We start from the raw sequence: 19,395 nt of genomic DNA on the forward strand, positions 1-19,395 counted from the left end.
GTATGTATTCTTTTATATATATATAAATGTATGTCTTCTTTTTTATATATATATAAATGTATGAATATGTATAAATGTATATGTATATATATATATATATATATATATATATAAATGTATATCTTATTATATATATATATAAATGTATGTCTTATTTATATATATATAAATCTTATTTTATATATATATATATATATATATATATATAAATATAATATATATATATATATATAAATGTATATATATATATAAATGTATATATTATATATATATATATATAAATGTATGTCTTATTTTATACTGTATCTACCTCCGCGGTACCTGAAGGCAACACCGCACCACGTGACCGCCTCCGTTATTTCCCGCAGCATCAACCTCTCCGCCGCTCGGTCCTTGAACGCACCAGCAGCAGCAGCGGCAGCAGCAGCGGTGGTGGAGGGCGGCGGTGAGGCGGTGAGGCGGCGGTGGTGTGGTCGCTCTGCAGGCACGTAAACGGGAAACAGAAGAAGAAGTGAAGGCCTCCGGTAACACCGACAACTGTTGCACTCCCTGCGACGACGGATATATATAAAAAAAACTCCCCTTTTTCTTCTGCACATATTTGTTTTTCTGCTCTTTGCTGCAGAAACAGGAACCAGAGCTCCTAATCATGGCGACAGCTGCGGTGTCTGCCCCTGCCGGCTGCGGCCCCAGCCCCGGGTCGGGGACGGAGCTGGTCCGCGGGCAGGCCTTCGACGTCGGGCCTCGGTACAGCAACCTCTCCTACATCGGGGAGGGAGCCTACGGGATGGTGTGGTGAGTTTACCCCAGGGAAGCGCACTCAATCCCGGCTGAGTTGACTTGATTTTTGTCGGGGCTGCAAAAAAAAAAAAAAAAAAAAGATAATTTGATAAGATTGATAATGTAATGTTAGTGGTTTTTTTTTTTTTTTTTTTTTTTTTTTATAAATTAAAAATGCAATTAGTTGCATGCAGCTTTATATAGAAATGAAGAAATCTGGGGTGTGTGCATTGATGCACGTTGCATTTAAAGTGATTTTAATTCACTTTGTGGTGTTTTTATCTTCTAATTTATCCATTTTAATACTCCCCATATGGCTTGCATCTGTAGTGAAAGCAGGATTCACACTAATTTAACACTACTACATCTGATTGTTGCTTAACTTTAATCATAAAATAAAAAAATACCATTTGCATTGCTTCTAGTTGCTGTTAGTTGCATGCAACTTATATAAAAATGAACAAATGTGGTGTTTTTGGCAATGATCTAAACACAACAGGGTGTGTGCATTGATGCACGTTGCATTTAAAGTGATTTTAATTCACTTTGTGGTGTTTTTATCCATTTTAATACTCCCCATAAGGTATATAGGCTTGCATATGTAGTGAAAGCAGGATTCACACTAATCTAACACTGCTACATCTGATTGTTGCTTCACTGTTTCATCATAAAATAAAAAAATACCATTTGCATTGCTTCTAGTTGCTGTTTGTTGCATGCAGCTTTTATAAAAATGAACAAATGTGGTGTTTTTTTAATACTCACCATATGGTATACAGGCTTGCATCTGCAGTGAAAGCTACTACATCTGATTGTTGCTTCACTGTGGAAATCATAAAATGTCTTCATATTGTCACACATTTACTGTGCGATTCTAATTGACTTTCTGGTGTTTTGTCTCTCACATAAATGCCCTTTTTAATATATTTAGATGAATATGTTCTCCCACACTGTAGCTGTGCAACTATGTTTATATTTATTTTTGTGATATTTGGCTGCTTGAGTTTGCTTGAGATGTTTTTCCTTATATGTTTGTTTCAGTGGCTGATGCTGATGGCTTGTTGCACATTGTAAAGGAATTTATAAGCGAGACTCATGCTGAAAGTAGTTTTTAGTATATTCAATGTTATGCAATCAGAGATGTGGTTGAGGAAAAACTCATAAAAACCATGTGGTATCGAGATTGTACCCCATTCTACTGCATTATTGTTACTGTTCAGTCTGATAATTAACCTTTTATTTACTTTGAACAGCATCTCAGATTGCTTTAAGTGAAATCCTGCTCTCCCCCTCTTTCAAAAACACAAACTCTTGTGGTTTCCTCAGCCTGTGGTCATGTAGGTTCTCTTAAATGCGCACACTGTAATGTCTTACATAATATATTGTCCTTGTGTCAAACAACAGCAGTGTAGTTCTTTTTTATTCCTCCTCTGTGGTGAGAGGAGCTGGGTTTTCTGAGTGTTGACACACAGCCTGCCTACAGTGTAGAGGCACAGCAGGTTGTTAAGCATCCTTCTGCCTGCAAAATGGAAATAACCCACCAAAAGCAACGGTTCTTACTGGTATGATCCACTATGAACAAATCACTGGTTAGCTCAAAGCAGGCAAACCAGATACGGTTCACCATTAAAGCCCTAGTGTCGGAAGGATGATGAGTTTGATATATTTATTTTGCATTAAAAGAGATAATAACACTTTAGAATAAGGGTTGAAAACTGCAAATGGGATCTGTGACACAAATGTAGAGTCTGATTCATGGTGGTGACATTAACTGGTGACAAACAGCGAGTAGTTAGCTAGGATGAAACTGCAATTCAAATCAAAATAATTTAAAAAAATCATCCAAAAAATAAGTGTTTGTTACCGCTTCATATCACTGTAAACTAAATACCCTTTTATATTTTTACTCTTAGCTAGACAAAATAAATAACTTGAAGTCATCACTTTGCTCTCTTGTTAATTGTGATTAGCTTTATTATTTGCAACTCATACAGCTACACCAATAAATTAATAATCAAAAGAATCTGGCAATTAATCAATAGTGACAGCAGAGTGTCTCCAACTAATCATGTTTCATTAATACGAACTAGATATAAATACATTTTTTGATTGCCTATATCTTCCACAAACGGAAATCAGATGAATAAAGAGACAAAAACATAAACCACATTTTAGGGAATAAGAAATGGAAATGCAAACTATTACAAAATATAAGAAGTATAATTTAACCGATGCCGTTCATTTTTCTCTTTCATTGACTTGTTCACATGTGTTTCTGTTTTAGGGCTTTGGTCACATTTGCTAGAATCCAAATCATCCTTGGATTAAAAATACAGACTGACCGCATGTAACGTTTGATTTTTAGGGGACATACCAAGGATGAACTGTTAAAGTTTGTAATAAACATGAGCAAAATAAGGTCAAGATATTCGTAGTGTCTGCAATGCCTATAGCCACAATATTCTCACACATAGACAACAGACCTGATTTTATCGTAAGTAGACCTTGGCCCAGTCATCCCACTAGACTACAATTAATGTTGATGTGTCGCAAACAGTGACATGTGGGGTTCCCGTATCTGTGGTGTCTCTGCACTGCACCTCTAACAGATTATCTATCAGTCAAACAGTGTAGGAAGCCACTTTTAATCCAGTTTCAGTTTCTGTCAGTGACAGTTTTGTTACGTGTTCACCCATGCTGGCCAATCGGTGCTTTCTTCTTCTGGTTACTTGCAAGTCATTCCAGGAATGTGAAATGAATAAGATGAAGACTTTTTCTCCCCGTCCAAATAAAGTTGATATTTAGCTCTGCCCCTTGACAGTTTGGTTCTTTTTTTGACCTTGATCTTCTTATCTGATTTAAATGGATGACGTTGATGTTAGGTGATGCTGTCTGGAGCGAAACACATTATCATTGATGATCTGGTGGATGTAATTGGAATTTACCGCTGAGTTTGAATGACTATGTTTGGTTTGTTTGGGCAGGTTGGACTGCATCTTGCTTCTCTTCCAAGAAAAGTGATACTGTTTATTAGGAGCAAGAGTGGCAATCAAGTGCAGGAAGCCACTCAAAAATACATTGATTTATGAGTGTAAAAGAGACACTCATCTTTGGATATCTCGAAATATTAATATACAGTACCAGCCAAAAGTTTGGACACACCTTCTCATTCAACTACTTTGAAGAATGTAAAATATAAAACATATTCTGGTTTGTTGAGCATTTGTTTGTTTACCACATAATTCCATATGTGTTCCTTCATAGTTTGGATGTCTTCAATATTAATCTACAATGTAGAAAAAAAAATAAAGAAAAACCATTGAATGAGAAGGTGTGTCCAAACTTTTGACTGGTACTGTATAAATTAGAGGAACAGGCACAGACAGGTCCATCATGCTTGACTAGGGCTGCAAGGACTAGATCTCTATTTGTTTTCACTGCCAATGATGCCAAGTTACAAGAACATTGTCTCCATTAAATGCAAAGTTTTTGTTTCTTTTACAAGCCTTTCTCACATGTAAGTGGGTCCTGTGAGACAACATATGCAACATCATACACTGTTTGATTATGTCATTTGAGGCAGCATTGTGATTGTTTTTTCTCTGAGTCTCTCAAGCAGATATTTAGATGCTTTTTTTTTTTTTTTTTTTTTTTTTAGAGCAATGTCCCGCATCTTGAGTTCATCGACTGTTTTCATCTTGTAGCCGTGAAATAACTGTATCAACAACTTTTTTTAATACCAGCAGCAAGACCTACATAACCACTCACAGTGTTCTTCACCCATGTTCACGTGAAAGCCCAGTAATTTACTTGGTGTATTTCTGACGTTCGAGTGGATGATTTGACAGCCTCAGCCTCTTTGCACTTGTGGTCTTGCTGCGTTCTACTTTGAGACCTGTAGTTTTGAGTGAGTTTGTCATGTTGCCTTCAAGTGCAGCAGCCAGAGAAAGTGGTGCAGCGTGTACTTTTAATATCCAAAGTCTTTTTAAATCAGGAACTTGCTCTTTTAGATTTGTTTTTGTGGTGACAGTGCACCGCTATATACTGGTGTTATCTTGTTTACGCTTCCCCTCGGACGCATTCAAGTATTATGATTCAGAAGAGCTGGATTTGCCTGAGCACATATCACACGTAGGTTTTTATTCAACAACATTATAAAGGATCACAAATGCATAGTATGGCATTTTTGATAGCTTATCACCAAAGAGAAGACACACACACACACGCCTCCCAAATATCAACATGTCTTGCAGCTCAGAGCATCAAACATGCTGATTGTTGGATTTTAGTTAAAAACATTCCAGCATTAAAAATATTAAAACTAAAGTAAGCAACCATAAATTGTGATTACATGTTAAAACAACTTTCCCAAAAAACAGAAAGTGACTTTATACGTCATATTCACACCTAGGTCCATTTAAATGTAGCCTTGCAAAATAATACAAAACCTCCAAACTTAATAAAGCCCAGATGCTGTTTGTGGTTGCCATGTCAACAGCTTTGTCCGTGTTCTCAATGTCCTCCTTTCTGCTGCTTTTATTGTTTTCACTGTGTGATCCTAAATCATTTTTTCTTCCTTTATCACACAAACACATCAAGTCTAATGTTGTGTCAAAGATGCAAACCTGGTGGCCGAGGATTTATAGCCGCTCATGGGCTTTATTACTGGAAAGATGGAGTTCTTATGCACATTTTTGCCACAGTACAGTAGAGACCTTGGATGGACAACTCTTCATCGGTGTCTTGTGTCGGATACCAGAGCTATTTAGGGCTCTGATATGTTCTTAAACCATTTCTCCTCTTTCAGAATGCAATCCAACAACAACTTTTTGACAAGGTGCCAAAAACTTTCCTTTTTTGGCAGCCTTCTACAATAATCTGTTTGGTCACCAACAGTTGGTCTAAACAAGCTTTTGGTTCTCGATGTAATGTTTCTAGTATCTGTGTTTCTGACGTGTCCACACTCCAAGCCAAGCAGCTTCTGACTTGTGTACCAGAAAGTAGAATTTGAGCATTTTAACCAACATTAAACAATTATTTTGTTAGCGTTCTAAGCTGTAGGTACCCTATAAAACTGAATCATTGTTGTAGTTGTAATGCGTTGTAGTGATTTCTTTTATAAATCTTAACAGAACAAGAAGGGATAGAGGAACAAAATCAGTCTGCGAGTCTTCAGTTAGTAAAAGTTGTACTTAAAAAAAGCTCTTCTAGTCAGTATATTATTCCACAAAGTTCTGTGTTTGTGTCGGGAAGTGCTGCGTTCTGAAATCTGGCTGTTTGACTGTTCGGTGAGAGGGCGGTTTGCCGGTGAGGCATGTCTGTGTGTCATTTTCAGAGTGGGCCTATTTTTGTTTTCAAAAAGCCTCTTGTTGACTGTAAGGCTGCTGCGTGTCAGGGCTTTCCAGCGGCTGAGGGCAGCCCGTATTGACTGTGCACTGAGCCTCTTAACACAAGCCTCGGTTCGTCCACACACCGACGGGCTTACACAATCGCAAGATACTGTATCTCCCCGTGTGATGATGTTCCCGAGCTCAGCATACTCTGCCTTTTTTAACACGCCCACATGAACAGTTAGATCATAGGGGGAATGCTGCTGAAGTGGCTCCTGTCGATAGAAAGTTTTCTATCTAACTATCGCTGGTTGGTCATGATCATGGAAACTCTGAAGAAACAAAACAATCAGATCCCATTGCATTCTTGGATACATTTTTTATTGTTTGTTCATTGTTGTTTTTAATACATTTTATTAACTTCTGTTGGTATTGAGAGTGAAGATCAGTGCCTCCCTACATTCAAATCAGAGTATATGTGGGGTACAGATCTAATACCAGTGCTCTGTTTTCCCCCCTAATTTAAAATCTGTATACTGCACTGTGTGTTGTTATTGTGACCAACAGGAAATATTGAATTTTACTATGAAATATACAAAAAAAAATGATGTAAAAGAGATACCTGATCTGCCTTTAAGGGTCAGTATCGTTGCAGATTCAACACATCAGAACAGCGCATCCAAAGTTGATTGACTATACAAAAGTTTTAAAACGTCTTTTTCACCATGGTGTCCAATATCTGTGGATTTGGAGTCATATTTGGCTCCTGTTTTAACATGTTTGAGTGCCAGTCGAAAGGGAACGAAGGATTTAAAAAGGATACATTATGGGAGCTGTGTTTTTGTACTTCTAAGTAAATCTAAAGAGACTTGACCATTTCGTTACAACTGGCATTAAACTTTCTTTTGATTCGAAACCATCTTGCTTAAGAAGTTTTTGTATTTCTTTTTTAATTAACCAGGCGAGTCAAGTAACTTAAGACTGTCAGAAGCTGAATTAAACAGAGCTGAACCCTGTGTTCTACTAAAGTGCTACTAAATATTTTTTCTACTTTTTAAGGTCTGCAACTAACAATTATTTTAATTTTTATTTTTTAATCAGTTGATTATTTGCACAATTAGTCATGTAGTCTAAAAAAAAAAAGTGTAAAGCCCCTCACAGTTTTTCTGAGCTCAATGTGGCATTTTCTAATAACTCATTTTGTCCAACAAACAGTCCAAAACCCAATTATTTTTAATTTATCAATAAATAAATGATAAACTGAGACATCCAGCAATTACCACCTCTTTGAAAGTTGCAAACTGTAAAGAATTGTGTTTCATCATTTGTTTTTACTTAAGTGAAAAGAGCATTATTGAGATCGATTTGAGTCTGTGCTGTAATAAGTGAACATGTAGACTGGTAATAAGTGCAATTAGAGAATATTTTAACATATTTAAATCAAGCTTCTCTTCCTCCTCATGGCGGCTCCTTGACCCGACTGATTCTTACCCGTTGCTGATGCTCGGCTTCATTCTGCCATGAGCCGTCCTCTTGAATGCCACAGTGGCGCCCGTCTCCATGGCAACCCCTCTGCCTCTGACATCAGTACCACCACTCCACAGCCAATGGGAGCGACGGGGAGAAAATGAGAGCCTTGACACTCTGAGATCCTGTTGTGCAATTCAGAAGGAGATGTAATTTGTGTAATTTGGGTGATTAGGCCTGCCAAGACGAGCACAATGACTTCTGGTTCAACAAACGCGTAAAAACGTTCACGCACACTGCGGCTTGTCGCATTGAAGCCGATATCGGTGTTCATCATCACGGCCCCGACAGATGCATTTTATTACTGCACTCCTGTTGCAGACACATTTCTCAGGAAATCGACCACAGTAATTCAAATCAATGAATTTAATGTATTCAAATAGATTCTAAGGTAACCGTATGAGATATGACTGTTGAAATACAACAATGGCGTTGATTCCACATTATTCCAAGTTAAATTGTCATACTGTGGTGGTCAGGCAGCTCTGAACATATCTCTTGTAGTTGTGCTTCTTTAAACACAAAGATAGATTGTTAAATTTACTCTCTGGACAGTTGTGCAACGTTAAGGCGCAGAGAAGACACATATTTGCATGTAAAACAACTCATAATATTCCATTTTACCTGTAGAAGTTACACATCACCAGTGTGGTTTTAAGAAACAGCTTATTAATGTAAATAGAAAATTGTCCTGCAGGTTTGTAGAGAGAGTGCATAAAGAAGAATATTTGTGGAAATCTTCTTTGGATCTTTTATGGTATAAAGGCCGCAAACTACACAAATATTTTTGTTATTGAGTGAGCCTTCAATTTATGATTCTCTTATTAATGGTTAGTCTATTAAATGCCAAAAAAGGAGATATTTTAATGTCTTGTTTTGTTTGCCCAACAGACCAACACCAATAAAACTTAATTTAAACTAATGTTTAAAAAAACTAACAGAAATGTAGAAAATCTTCACGTTTGAGAAGCTAAAATCTGAGATTATTTACGATGCAATAAATTATTAATCAATTCATATTTTCTCTATTATTCGCCTAGTCTATCAAATGCATTTTTACATTTTCCTAAGACCAAAGGTTCTTCAGATGTCTTGTTTTTTTGCAGCATATCCTCACAATTTAGAAGCTGGAACCAGTTAATGTTTGACATATTTGCTTTAAGAATTGACTTACATTATTATCAAAATTATTCATTTTCCTTTCCCTAACTGCACAAGATTACTGAACTGTTGCCATATTAGCTTTTGCATTATTTGGTTCTATTCATTCAGGGATACAAAAGGGTGCTTCAGAATTTTGATGCATGCAAAATAACCCCATCCGAATCTGGTTGAATGAAGGGACTCGACTGCTGGTTGAATGTGTGACCTTGCAGATAACGAGCTCAAACAGCGACACAATGTTCAGAGTGTTTGTTCCGCACCTGAGAGCTGGAAGTCATGCTGTGCTTTTTGTTGGAGTGCTGCTGTACTTCAGATCATACAGTACACTATTTACCGTGTTTGTCTGTAATGCTATTCAGCAGGGTGTATATAAACCACGTACATTTAATTTAATGTCATGCTAGTTGCTGTGATGAGGGATTCAAACATTTAAATAAGTAAATATATGGACAGAACAAGAAAAAACATTTATTTGAGGATGGTGTTCATCTGTATTTGGTCATTAGTAAACGGGGTTGATAAAGCAGTCTACAAATAATCCAAACGGTCCCTTTAGTGTAACGTCTGTGACAAAGTACTGCATACCACAGTGAGGATCTATTTAAATCCATATCACTGCTCTACAGGTACTGTGTGCACGGTGCAAGGAGGGAAAAGTGACTTCCTGAAAGTCACTTCCTCAAAGTTTCCTTTAGAATCTAAGAATGATTAGAGGTGTTGAACAAGTTATGCTGGTGATCAAAGCATGCATTTTGCAAAAGCCAAGTAAGCGTATCAGGTGTCACAGGGCTGTTTTATCACGCAGAGCTCATTTTTTTTTATCATTCAAGCTTGAGTGAAATGTTCTCAGTCACCTTGCTGGAAACTGGTTGTTTTGGTTAGTAAACACATAAACAGGAAGTGTGTATGATAAGCAAAAAAAAAAGAAGATGCAGCCAAAATGTGTAATAGTTCATGGATAAAGCATTAAGCGAGCAAATATGCAAAACAGAATTGATTTTTGTGTGTTTTTCCAATTGTGATTTCACTAAACTAAAGACACCCTTTGCGAAAAGGATATATATATATATATATATATATATTTTTTTTTTTTTTTCTACACACAGCCGTGAAGGCATATTGTGTGAACTCTTGTGGGCGATAGTCAGTGAAGCCTGAAGCTTTACTACTGAAGCCTCTCGGAACAACAAATGATGATATCAGTTCTAAGAAAAGGATCACAATTAATTGATGTCTGCAGAAACATCTAACATAGATTCTGAAATATAGAATACAGATACACAAATCAAATCTAGAGTAAGAAGTTTATCAGTTTATAGAATAAATTCAAGAGATCTGGATTTGTAGAAATGTGAATAATTTAGGATTATTAGTTAGTTATTATTAGGGTAACAATCCTTATTGCAGTGTAACTTCTAATAAATCAATCAATTGGTAAATGTAATATACTGTAAACATGCCCATCACAGCTTCTTAGAGCCCCAGATGATGTCATCAAATGTCTTGTTTAGCCAAACATGTTCACTGTACAGTTTTATCAGAAAGGAGAAAAATACATTTGAAAAATTTAACAAATGAAGCTGCCGACAATGTGACTACATATTAAACTTATTCTGATTGTGTGAAATTTCAGCAGCAGCGCTCATAAATCTGCAGTGGCCAGAAAAAGAAAAAAAAGAAGCTGCTCAGCATGTGAATGTTAGAATTTGAATGCCAATCTTATGAATAAAGCTTTGAGCTATTTGACACAGCCCTAATAATAACTGATGTGTTGTGATTGATGACCCCCCTGTTCCACGGCTATCACACTAGACTAGTAAATGTACTGTAAATAGCACAATGCAAAGCCCCTCTAATCCCACAGCACCGATGCTTAACGCCCCGTCGGCCTGTGAGTGGCGTTTGAAGCTCGTCCCTCCAACCCGGCGCTTCTTCTCACGCTGCGTTCAAAGCCTCTGCAAATCGTTGGACTCCGTCTATCTAGTTTGTGCAGTGACGCTCATATCTGCACTTTTCCTCGGAACGCGTCACCCTCGAGTATTGTGAGCTTTAACCCCCCCCCCCCCCCCCCCCCCTTCTTTCTTCAACCCAACCACTTGAGCATCGTCATGGTAACAGCCCTATTGCATAACACGGCGGCTGCAGTGTAAAGCCTTGTATTCCCATCTCCTTGGAAACAGAGAGGACCCACCACCACCAGCAACCCCTCCTCACCCCCTACCCTCCTCTCTGTGCTCCTTCCTGCGCACTGAGCATGCTCAGAAAACAATACAGAAGCAGAGGAAACAGGAAAGGCAGCTCGAAAGCAGATTCTCCTTCACTGTTGCATTCAAGAGCCTGCAGCTCTTCTTGTCGCTGCAGCATCTTTTATTTAAAATAAGCACATTTGAGGGGGAAAAAAATCAAGAAAATCTGAGGCCTTTGATAACATTCCTGTATATATTAACAAAGATGTGAGTAAATGTTGTTGCTGTTGTTGTCAGAAGAAGAATTAAGTTCTGCTTTTGATTTCAGGAGTTTCAACCATTCCTGAAATATTTTATCCAGCTGTCAGTTTGGGCTGGATAAAATCTACCAGTTATCTTCTCGTTTCATCAGTTCATTGTTTATGCGTTAATATGTCAGAAAATAGTGAGAAATGTCCATCACAGTTTCCCAAAGGTCAAGTTGACATACAGATTGATTGTCCCAAGACCCAAAGGAAATTCATTTTCTGTCATTGAATACTAAGAAAACCTGAAAGTGCAATTTGGCCATTTTTCTTTTGCTTAAAAATGGCTTAAAAGATGAATCGACGATCATGGTAACAGCTCGAGCCACGAAACATAAAGAGAGCTTTGTCTGAGTTATTACAGGGAAGAGTTACTCTCAGCTGACAGGTGCCACCATCAGCTGGTTCCAAACACCGAGCCAAGTGTGGCCTCCTCCTCGTCAGACATAAGGATTTACATCAGTAACAATCGAAACCAGAAAAAAGAGTAAGAGTGAACAATTCTCAGAAATGAAAGTCAACCCTTCGGCGATAAGGCTCAGAAGGTCGAGACCGTCAGAGCACACTGAGGGAAACATATTACTACTACACACTCAACTCGGTGTACTTTGAACTTCCTCAAAGAGTACATTCCGTTACACTCCTGCACAAACTTACAAGGAACTGATAGGCTTGCCTCAGTAAACATGGTGAAATGTGATGAGAGCTAAGATTGTCCTCACTTCCGTCTGCACGTAACAACAAGCAAGCGGTTGCAAAACATTTAGTGCATTTAGAGAAATATATTTTATTAGATAAGTTGGTTTTGAATAGGGCTCCAGATAGTGATTTAAATCATTATCCATTAAACTTTCAATTATTTAGGATTATAGAGTGATGATGTATTAGTTACTGATTTTATATCCTAGTACGTATACTTTGAGACAAGGGAACAGGAAGTACAACTATGCGGACTCATTTCCAGGTTTTAGGACTCATTCCTGCAGCACTTTATAGCATTACGAGTTTAATCTAAGAAATAATAAAAAAATAAATCACAATTTTCCTGAGCAATCCTCATAAAACTGAAAGATATCATATTAGATATAATATTATATCATTCTATAAAAAAAACACCTTTTGCAACTGGTGCATAATCCTGTATCTACAAGCCAAATTGGACTTACTTTCTTTAGTTTACTGCAGAAATAAATGTGTGCATTCGATTGTTTTCATACAGTTTGAGAAGGCAGAGTATTGCGAAGACATCCCGCTTCTGATCTTCACATCTTGCATGAACAAATATTGTAATTGACCGTTCTAAAAATAGATATGTCTGTGACAAACTGACTTTGCGCTGGATCATATTTTACTTTCGGTGAATAAGTCTCGTAGCTCCCTGCTTCTCTGTACACGACGAGGGGATCTACTGGTGAAGAAGAGCTAACATGGAGAGCTATTTCCACACACACACACACACACACACACACACACACACACACACACACACACACACACACACACACACACATTCCTCTCACACTCCTCTCACACAAGTGGAAAGGAAGGTCACTCATATTTCCCTCGCAGAAGGCTGGTACACTTGTGTTTACATTTCAGTCCATGCACCCCCCATCACTATAGCAACTAATTTTCTTATTTTGTCAAACTACGTGGGTGTTTTTCAGTAATCTCTCTCTCTCTCTCTCTCTCTCTCTCTCTCTCTCTCTCTCTCTCTCTCTCTCTCTGTGTTGTTTGTAATGTGCAGAAATAAAATTACTCTTGGCTGTAGGTGTAAATGATGCAGCTCAAGAACTTGTGGTAATTTTGTAATCCTGAAGGTACAGCTTTGTTTGCCATTTTGTTTTTTTTCCTTGATTGCTCCAAATGGCAGCAACTTGCAAGATGACTTGGAAATCCAGACAATCTTGGAAACCGGGAACAGTAATTAGCATTTCTTGGCAGTAGGTGGTGAGTTTTGGACGTGGTTTTGGTGTGTCACTTCCTGTGCACTGAAGATGTCTGGCCAGTTTTCTTAACCAACCCCAGACTAAAATATAAATGGTTATTCTTTGGAACAGACTTCAAATTAGACGGACTGAATTTCTGACATTACATTAAAACCCTCAATATTCTTAAATGACCAGGAAACCAACACTTACATGTAACCCTAAAAATAACTAAAAAGGATATTAATGTATTAGTCACAGCACTTGAAGGCAACGCACAGATATCTTATTTCCATTTTATTTGATTTAAAACAATAATCAGATGGCCGTTTAAGTCGGCATGCAAGAGGTAGGTTTAGACCCCAGTGGGAAAATTCTAAATATCTCAGGCTAAGTGAGCGTGGGGAAGTGGAGACAGTCATCAAGCCAGTAAAGAGAGCCATTATACTTGTCTGTACCTGGCATGATGTTGAGGAGGCGTCTCACCACAGGCTGGGCCAAGCTTTCACAATTAGTCTGCTGGCTGTAGACACACTCAGACAATCCGTAAAAGTTACTCTCTTTGTTAGGTTTTTATTGGGTTTTTCCTTGGAATCAATTACATTACATTACAGTCATTTAGCAGACGCTTTTATCCAAAGCGACTTACAGGAATCAATCATTTGGACAACAGGGTTTTTGCATTACAATAACTTTATCATAACTCCAATTGCTCCCAATACACACACGAACCTGCCAGCTGCTGGAAAACCGCTGTTACAGCACAGTGGAGAAACGGAAAGATCATAAAAGCAGACAGAGTAAACAAAAATCCAATGCTCTCAACGGACCAGAGATCATTTAACATGCTGATACTTGTCGATGCAACTTGGTAAATGGTGAATATCATCCTCAGAAATAATGGCCTGCAAGTAAGAACTTAGCCCGGTTTAGCCCACACATTATTCATGCCAAAGGGCATGCTGGGATTTCTTTCCAGTTTACATCTGCTCATAGACATGAGTCCTATATGTGTTCAAGTGCAGTAACGCCCTTTATCTTGATATTCTTTTAGTCTCCTTATGAAAAGATGTACAAATATGCGTTTTTTCCAGTCTGGATATTGTTTGAAATTCTTTATTTATTTTGTTCTTGTTTGCATAACGAGCAGAACCTTTCCCCTAACTCCTTTAGCAGTGTATTTGACACCACTCTAAGCTTTGAAAAGGGTGGATTGGACTGACAGTAAATCACCTCCGTTGTGCAGAATGCGTGATGTGAAAGGCGCATACCTCCTAAGCTGTGTGCGTTAACTTATTGCCCCTCTCTCTGGGTCTGGCTTTAGTGTGAGATCTGCCAGACTCAGGCATTCCCCGTGCATGCAAACATGCTTTATCATTCCCTGTATATGTTATGCTTTTCATTTTTGTTTTGTTTAAGATGCCAATATTGCAAAATGGAGCTGAACTGCGTGCTAACATTCATACCTGCTCCGCAAGATGAATTGCCACATCATAGGAAGATCTGCAACTAATTGAGTGTTACTAAATACTTTGCTGTCTCTTTGACACGTTAAATTGCCTCACTTATGTACATGCAATGAGGATCTAGACAGTGGTCAGCTCTTCCTGTTGACATCGAGATCCTGGAATGTGAAAATAAGTATTCCAGGCCTTGAAATTGTTTCAAAAGAACTGAAAATATGGGCTGAAAGTCTAGGACATGTCTCAAAGTCTTAGATGACTGATACATATTTACTAGGGCTTTCCCCTTTTAGTCGATAAGTTGACTAATCCGTAGCTTTTGTCTCAGTCGACTAAGATCTCTGTAGTTCATTTGTTGTTCTTGATGCTTTTTTCATGACTAATGTGCAGAAAGCTTTCAAACTCATCTCTGTTTTAAACTAGGGCTTTTGCTTTATTCTTTGTGGAGAAGCTGAGTTTGAATACATCTGTTGATTAAATCAGCTTATCTATAAGGCAACAAGATTAGTGAGAATTTCTTTGGAAGTGGATTCTTCAGTATGATTTAATATATAAAGTTGATCTCAATGCGAAACGTTTTTGTGTAAGCTGTAGCTCTTTAAAGCTAATTGTTACTGGTTGACTTTGTGTTTGAATCAAATATGTGATATTCCTCCAAACACTGAATGTCGGGGCTGCATTTAAACAAATGCAATGTTATTCAAGCTCCAGTCCAAAGTATGACACTTTTTTTTTTATTATTGTAACAACTGCAACTAAAAGGCATGTTATATTTTGGCAGTATAGTTTCTAAGGTGTGGGGAAACCAGAGTGAGGTGGGCTTATCTTGACCAGGTCACCTCTTTCCCTCTGGCTCTTGGAAACATTTAGATGCAGTGGTTTTTCTCTGCATCCTCTCATCTGACCTGCAGTATTACGGACCTGCTCGGTAGCTAATCCAAGCAGGGTTTGTCTCTAAACTCAACCGAGCTGTGTGTCCTGGTTCTACATTTCCAGGAATCGGTACTTAAGCTTGTTAAGAGTGATGCTGCTCTTTGTCTGGGAGTTTTGCTCCACTCCCACATTCCTGCTCTTACTTTCATCTAACCGATTCTACAGCAGCCCCATTGTTTTCTGCTCCACGCTGTAACAAAGTGTATTTGCCGTGTTGAGATACTGCTAATGCAAGCCCCAACATTTCCTGCTGTCACTACTTCACATTAAAAGATTTCCACTGGCAAACCACAGGAAGGAAGCAGCATTTGTCACCGACTTTGGCGCCTGACTGCTGCCTGTTCAATGAAACTTGGTCTGCGCAACAAGATATGATTTCATTTTTCTGTTTCCTTAAATGTCAGTAGATCGTTCCAACGTATTTCAACGGGTAATGATGAAAGAAGAAACCACCACATCTGCTATCTGCAGTTTGTATGAATTAGCAAACCTCAAAGCTTAGAAACGTTTGATGAACTCTCAACAGGGTAAAGAACCCAAAACTAAGTTTCTAAAAGCTGCAAAAATCTGAAAAACTGAGCTTTTAAGACGACAAAAGTGATGCATCAGTGGGAAGAATGTGAAAACTTTGGTTTCCTGACATTCAGTATGTCTAATGTTCCATGAGCATCAAGTATTTTGTCAAAATGTCAGTTTTTGGCTAACAGATAATATATATAATAGTATGATACTTGTGTTCAAGTGGAATAAGGATTAATTTAGAAAGCTACGCAGTGTTATGTTTGCAAATGCCTCAGTTTAACTACATTAACTTGCTGACACAAGGCGAACTTTAGCTTGCTATCAGCTTGCTTACTTGTCCCATCATCATCTAAGTTATTTATATCCATATAAATGACATTCTGAATCTGATGTTTATCGCTAGCTAAAGGCATTTTGTCAGCGGTTCAGCTCCTTGGTTGCAGATTGTTTTCAGTATGACACGCTGCGATCCTTCTCTATCATTGGCTTTAAGCAGTTGCTCAGGGCACAGCTGGGTGCGGTATTCCAACTTTGTGCAAAGTGGCGTTGTTGGCCTTCGACTAAAGAGATATCAGTGTCATCCCATGTAATACTGTAGTAAGGATTGTGGGTACCAGTAAGGCTGCATTCAGAGCAGATCAGGGCTGTGCGCTGGTGCGGTAGTGTCAGTAAATGGCCCATCAACACGAAGCAACTGCACGTCGATCAAAGTCTTTTTTTTAACCTCATGACCGATTGATTGAAGGGTACGTGATGAAGGGTCGTCAGGTTGTGTTTCTCCAGGTTAAACGCACTACACACCTCCTAATGAATGGGAGGTATTTGTGTTTTCCCAGCAATGCCTTTGGTTGATTTGGTGTCAATGCAGCCTCAGACAGCTGCACAGAAGAGTCTGTACAAAATATAGAAAACAGGAAGTTAAAACTCAAGTATCAAGATTTCTTGTTGAAAGGTGTTGACACGAGATTAAATGGGTCAAAATATGTTCTATTTATACTGTACTGATGGCGTTTTGATTGTGTGTTCCTTCGACAGAGGTGTCTAATATTTGCCTTTTTTTTTTTTTTTTTTTTTTTCAATAATCCAGCTCTGCCTACGACCGGGACAACAAGATCCGTGTGGCCATCAAGAAGATCAGCCCCTTCGAGCACCAGACGTACTGCCAACGCACTCTGAGGGAGATCAAAATCCTCCTGCGCTTCAAACATGAGAACATCATCGGCATCAACGACATCATCCGCACACCAACCATTGACCTGATGAAGGACGTGTATCCTTTCACAAACACTTCTCATGACTTGGATTTGTTGTCTGACATATTTTATGTTTCTGCCGTTTAATTTATGAGCTTCAAGTTCATCCTTAATGCCATTAATAGTAATTGTCTTGCATTTTTAAGGTAGTTAATAGGATGTTAAAGTATTTGTATTTCCACAGACGTTTGTGCTTTTTATGCAAATATATTTCAAACATTTAAAATGACTTCTTTGTGTTACCAGTGAAGTTCATCTTACACGCGAGCATTTGTGGTTGCAAAGAGGTTTTCCGTTGTATTTTATTACATAATGGCCACCTGTCACAATATATTTGGCAGACACGCTCTTAGCTGTAGCCCAGCAGCCACAGTAGCACACTGGTGGAGTGCGTAGTTACATTAAGTTTCATAACGCAGAGTGTGTCGTATTACACTCTGCTTTACATCAAAGAAAAGTTTGTGCCCGATGCCCACCGCCGCTCGGCTCTCTGCTTACCGCTCGCCAGATCAGAATAGCATTCACCCAAACAAAACAACAAAACAACCATAAACCCTTCAAGACTAAAAAATGTTTTTCTCTCATTTGAAATATGACTGAACTGAGCATTTTGGCTGTCTTCTCGTGGCTCTGCCAGCCTGCATGAACAGCAAAATAAGGATAATCATAAAGTTAAATGATGCAAAGTTATTCATTTTTTCTCCAATGCTAAAACAGTCCAATTTTAATGTGGCAATACAAACCTAAATGTAGTTTTGATTTGAGGGCTGGGCAGTAAAAATAAACTGAAAATCATGGATTATGATTGTTTTGTACTTAAGGGGTTAGCAGCAGTCTGTATGAAGGAATAAATTGATCATATATTCATATTTCTATGATTCAAAATAGGCTTGTTAGAGAGCATCATTTCTGTTTTGGTCACTTTTGGATTTATTGAACAGCCCTTTTGGAAACCTTTTATATCTTATTTTGAAGGACATTACAATGTGGTCCAGATGGAAAACAAACCTGACTCTACTGAACAGGACAACGTTTTAATATTGCTTCTACAAGGAGTGTTCTTCCACAACCTAAAAGTAGAAGTTCTTTAACCTGACGCTGTGCAGATACATCGTCCAGGATCTCATGGAGACCGACCTGTACAAGCTCCTGAAGACCCAACACCTGAGCAACGACCACATCTGCTACTTCCTCTACCAGATCCTACGAGGCCTCAAGTACATCCACTCTGCCAACGTCCTGCACCGCGACCTGAAGCCCTCCAACCTTCTGCTCAACACCACCTGTGATCTCAAGGTAGAGTCTACCAAAAAAAAGAGGCTTTCATTCTGCTGTGTGTCTATTTTTATGTGAGGCACCAGGTGCATGTGATTCCTTTATTGTGAAGCACTTTGAGCTTTATTTATTGTATGAAAGGTGCAGAACAAATACAGTTTTTATTATTATTAAAGAGGAATTACATTTGGTGGATTTTCAGCTACTGATGATCCATATTTTGTTTTCTATTGAATATAGGTACATGATTTTAGGTGAAACGTTAAATATTCAGTCATATCCTACCAAATGTATTTTAATTAGCCTAAATTAAAAAAATTCAGGCTCAGTTTATGGTTTGTGATGGTCTAAATGCTGGCAGAGAAACACTGAAGACTGATATCTCAATAAAGATCGATATTAGCACAATATGACTTCCAAACGAGGACAAAACAGCCATGCAAACAACTGCTCTGAAGGCTCCAAACGTGTCCTCCAACCTGTGGAAGGTTTTAAGTTGTCAGTGAAATGACATCCAGCTCATTTAGATCTCGTGTCCTCCAATGTTTCAGCCATTCATCGTCTTGTCTCTCGTCTTTCTGCAGATCTGTGATTTTGGTTTGGCCCGTGTGGCTGATCCCGACCACGATCACACTGGTTTCCTGACGGAGTACGTAGCCACTCGTTGGTACCGAGCACCTGAGATCATGCTCAACTCCAAGGTGAGTGTCCTTGACTGCTGTGAAGACG

General features: G+C 38.4%; 1 protein-coding gene across 2 annotated transcripts in view; it reads left to right on the top strand.

Annotated features, from left to right (window-relative positions):
* Nucleotides 1-463: 463 nt before the first annotated feature.
* mapk1 (mitogen-activated protein kinase 1) overlaps nt 464-19,395 on the top strand; it is a 28,629-nt gene continuing 9,697 nt past the window's right edge. Inside the window, exons 1-5 of one of the 2 annotated variants that reach the window (XM_054610276.1) lie at nt 472-524; nt 626-795; nt 17,226-17,408; nt 18,498-18,687; nt 19,251-19,367. In XM_054610276.1, the coding sequence (XP_054466251.1) occupies nt 650-795; nt 17,226-17,408; nt 18,498-18,687; nt 19,251-19,367 (636 nt within the window). In that variant the 5' untranslated portion in view covers nt 472-524; nt 626-649. Of the gene's footprint in view, nt 796-17,225; nt 17,409-18,497; nt 18,688-19,250; nt 19,368-19,395 lie in introns of both variants that reach the window. The other variant, XM_054610275.1, reaches the window with a different exon arrangement.

The sequence above is a fragment of the Anoplopoma fimbria genome, chromosome 13 (assembly GCF_027596085.1).
Source record: "Anoplopoma fimbria isolate UVic2021 breed Golden Eagle Sablefish chromosome 13, Afim_UVic_2022, whole genome shotgun sequence".
Lineage (NCBI taxonomy): Eukaryota > Metazoa > Chordata > Actinopteri > Perciformes > Anoplopomatidae > Anoplopoma > Anoplopoma fimbria.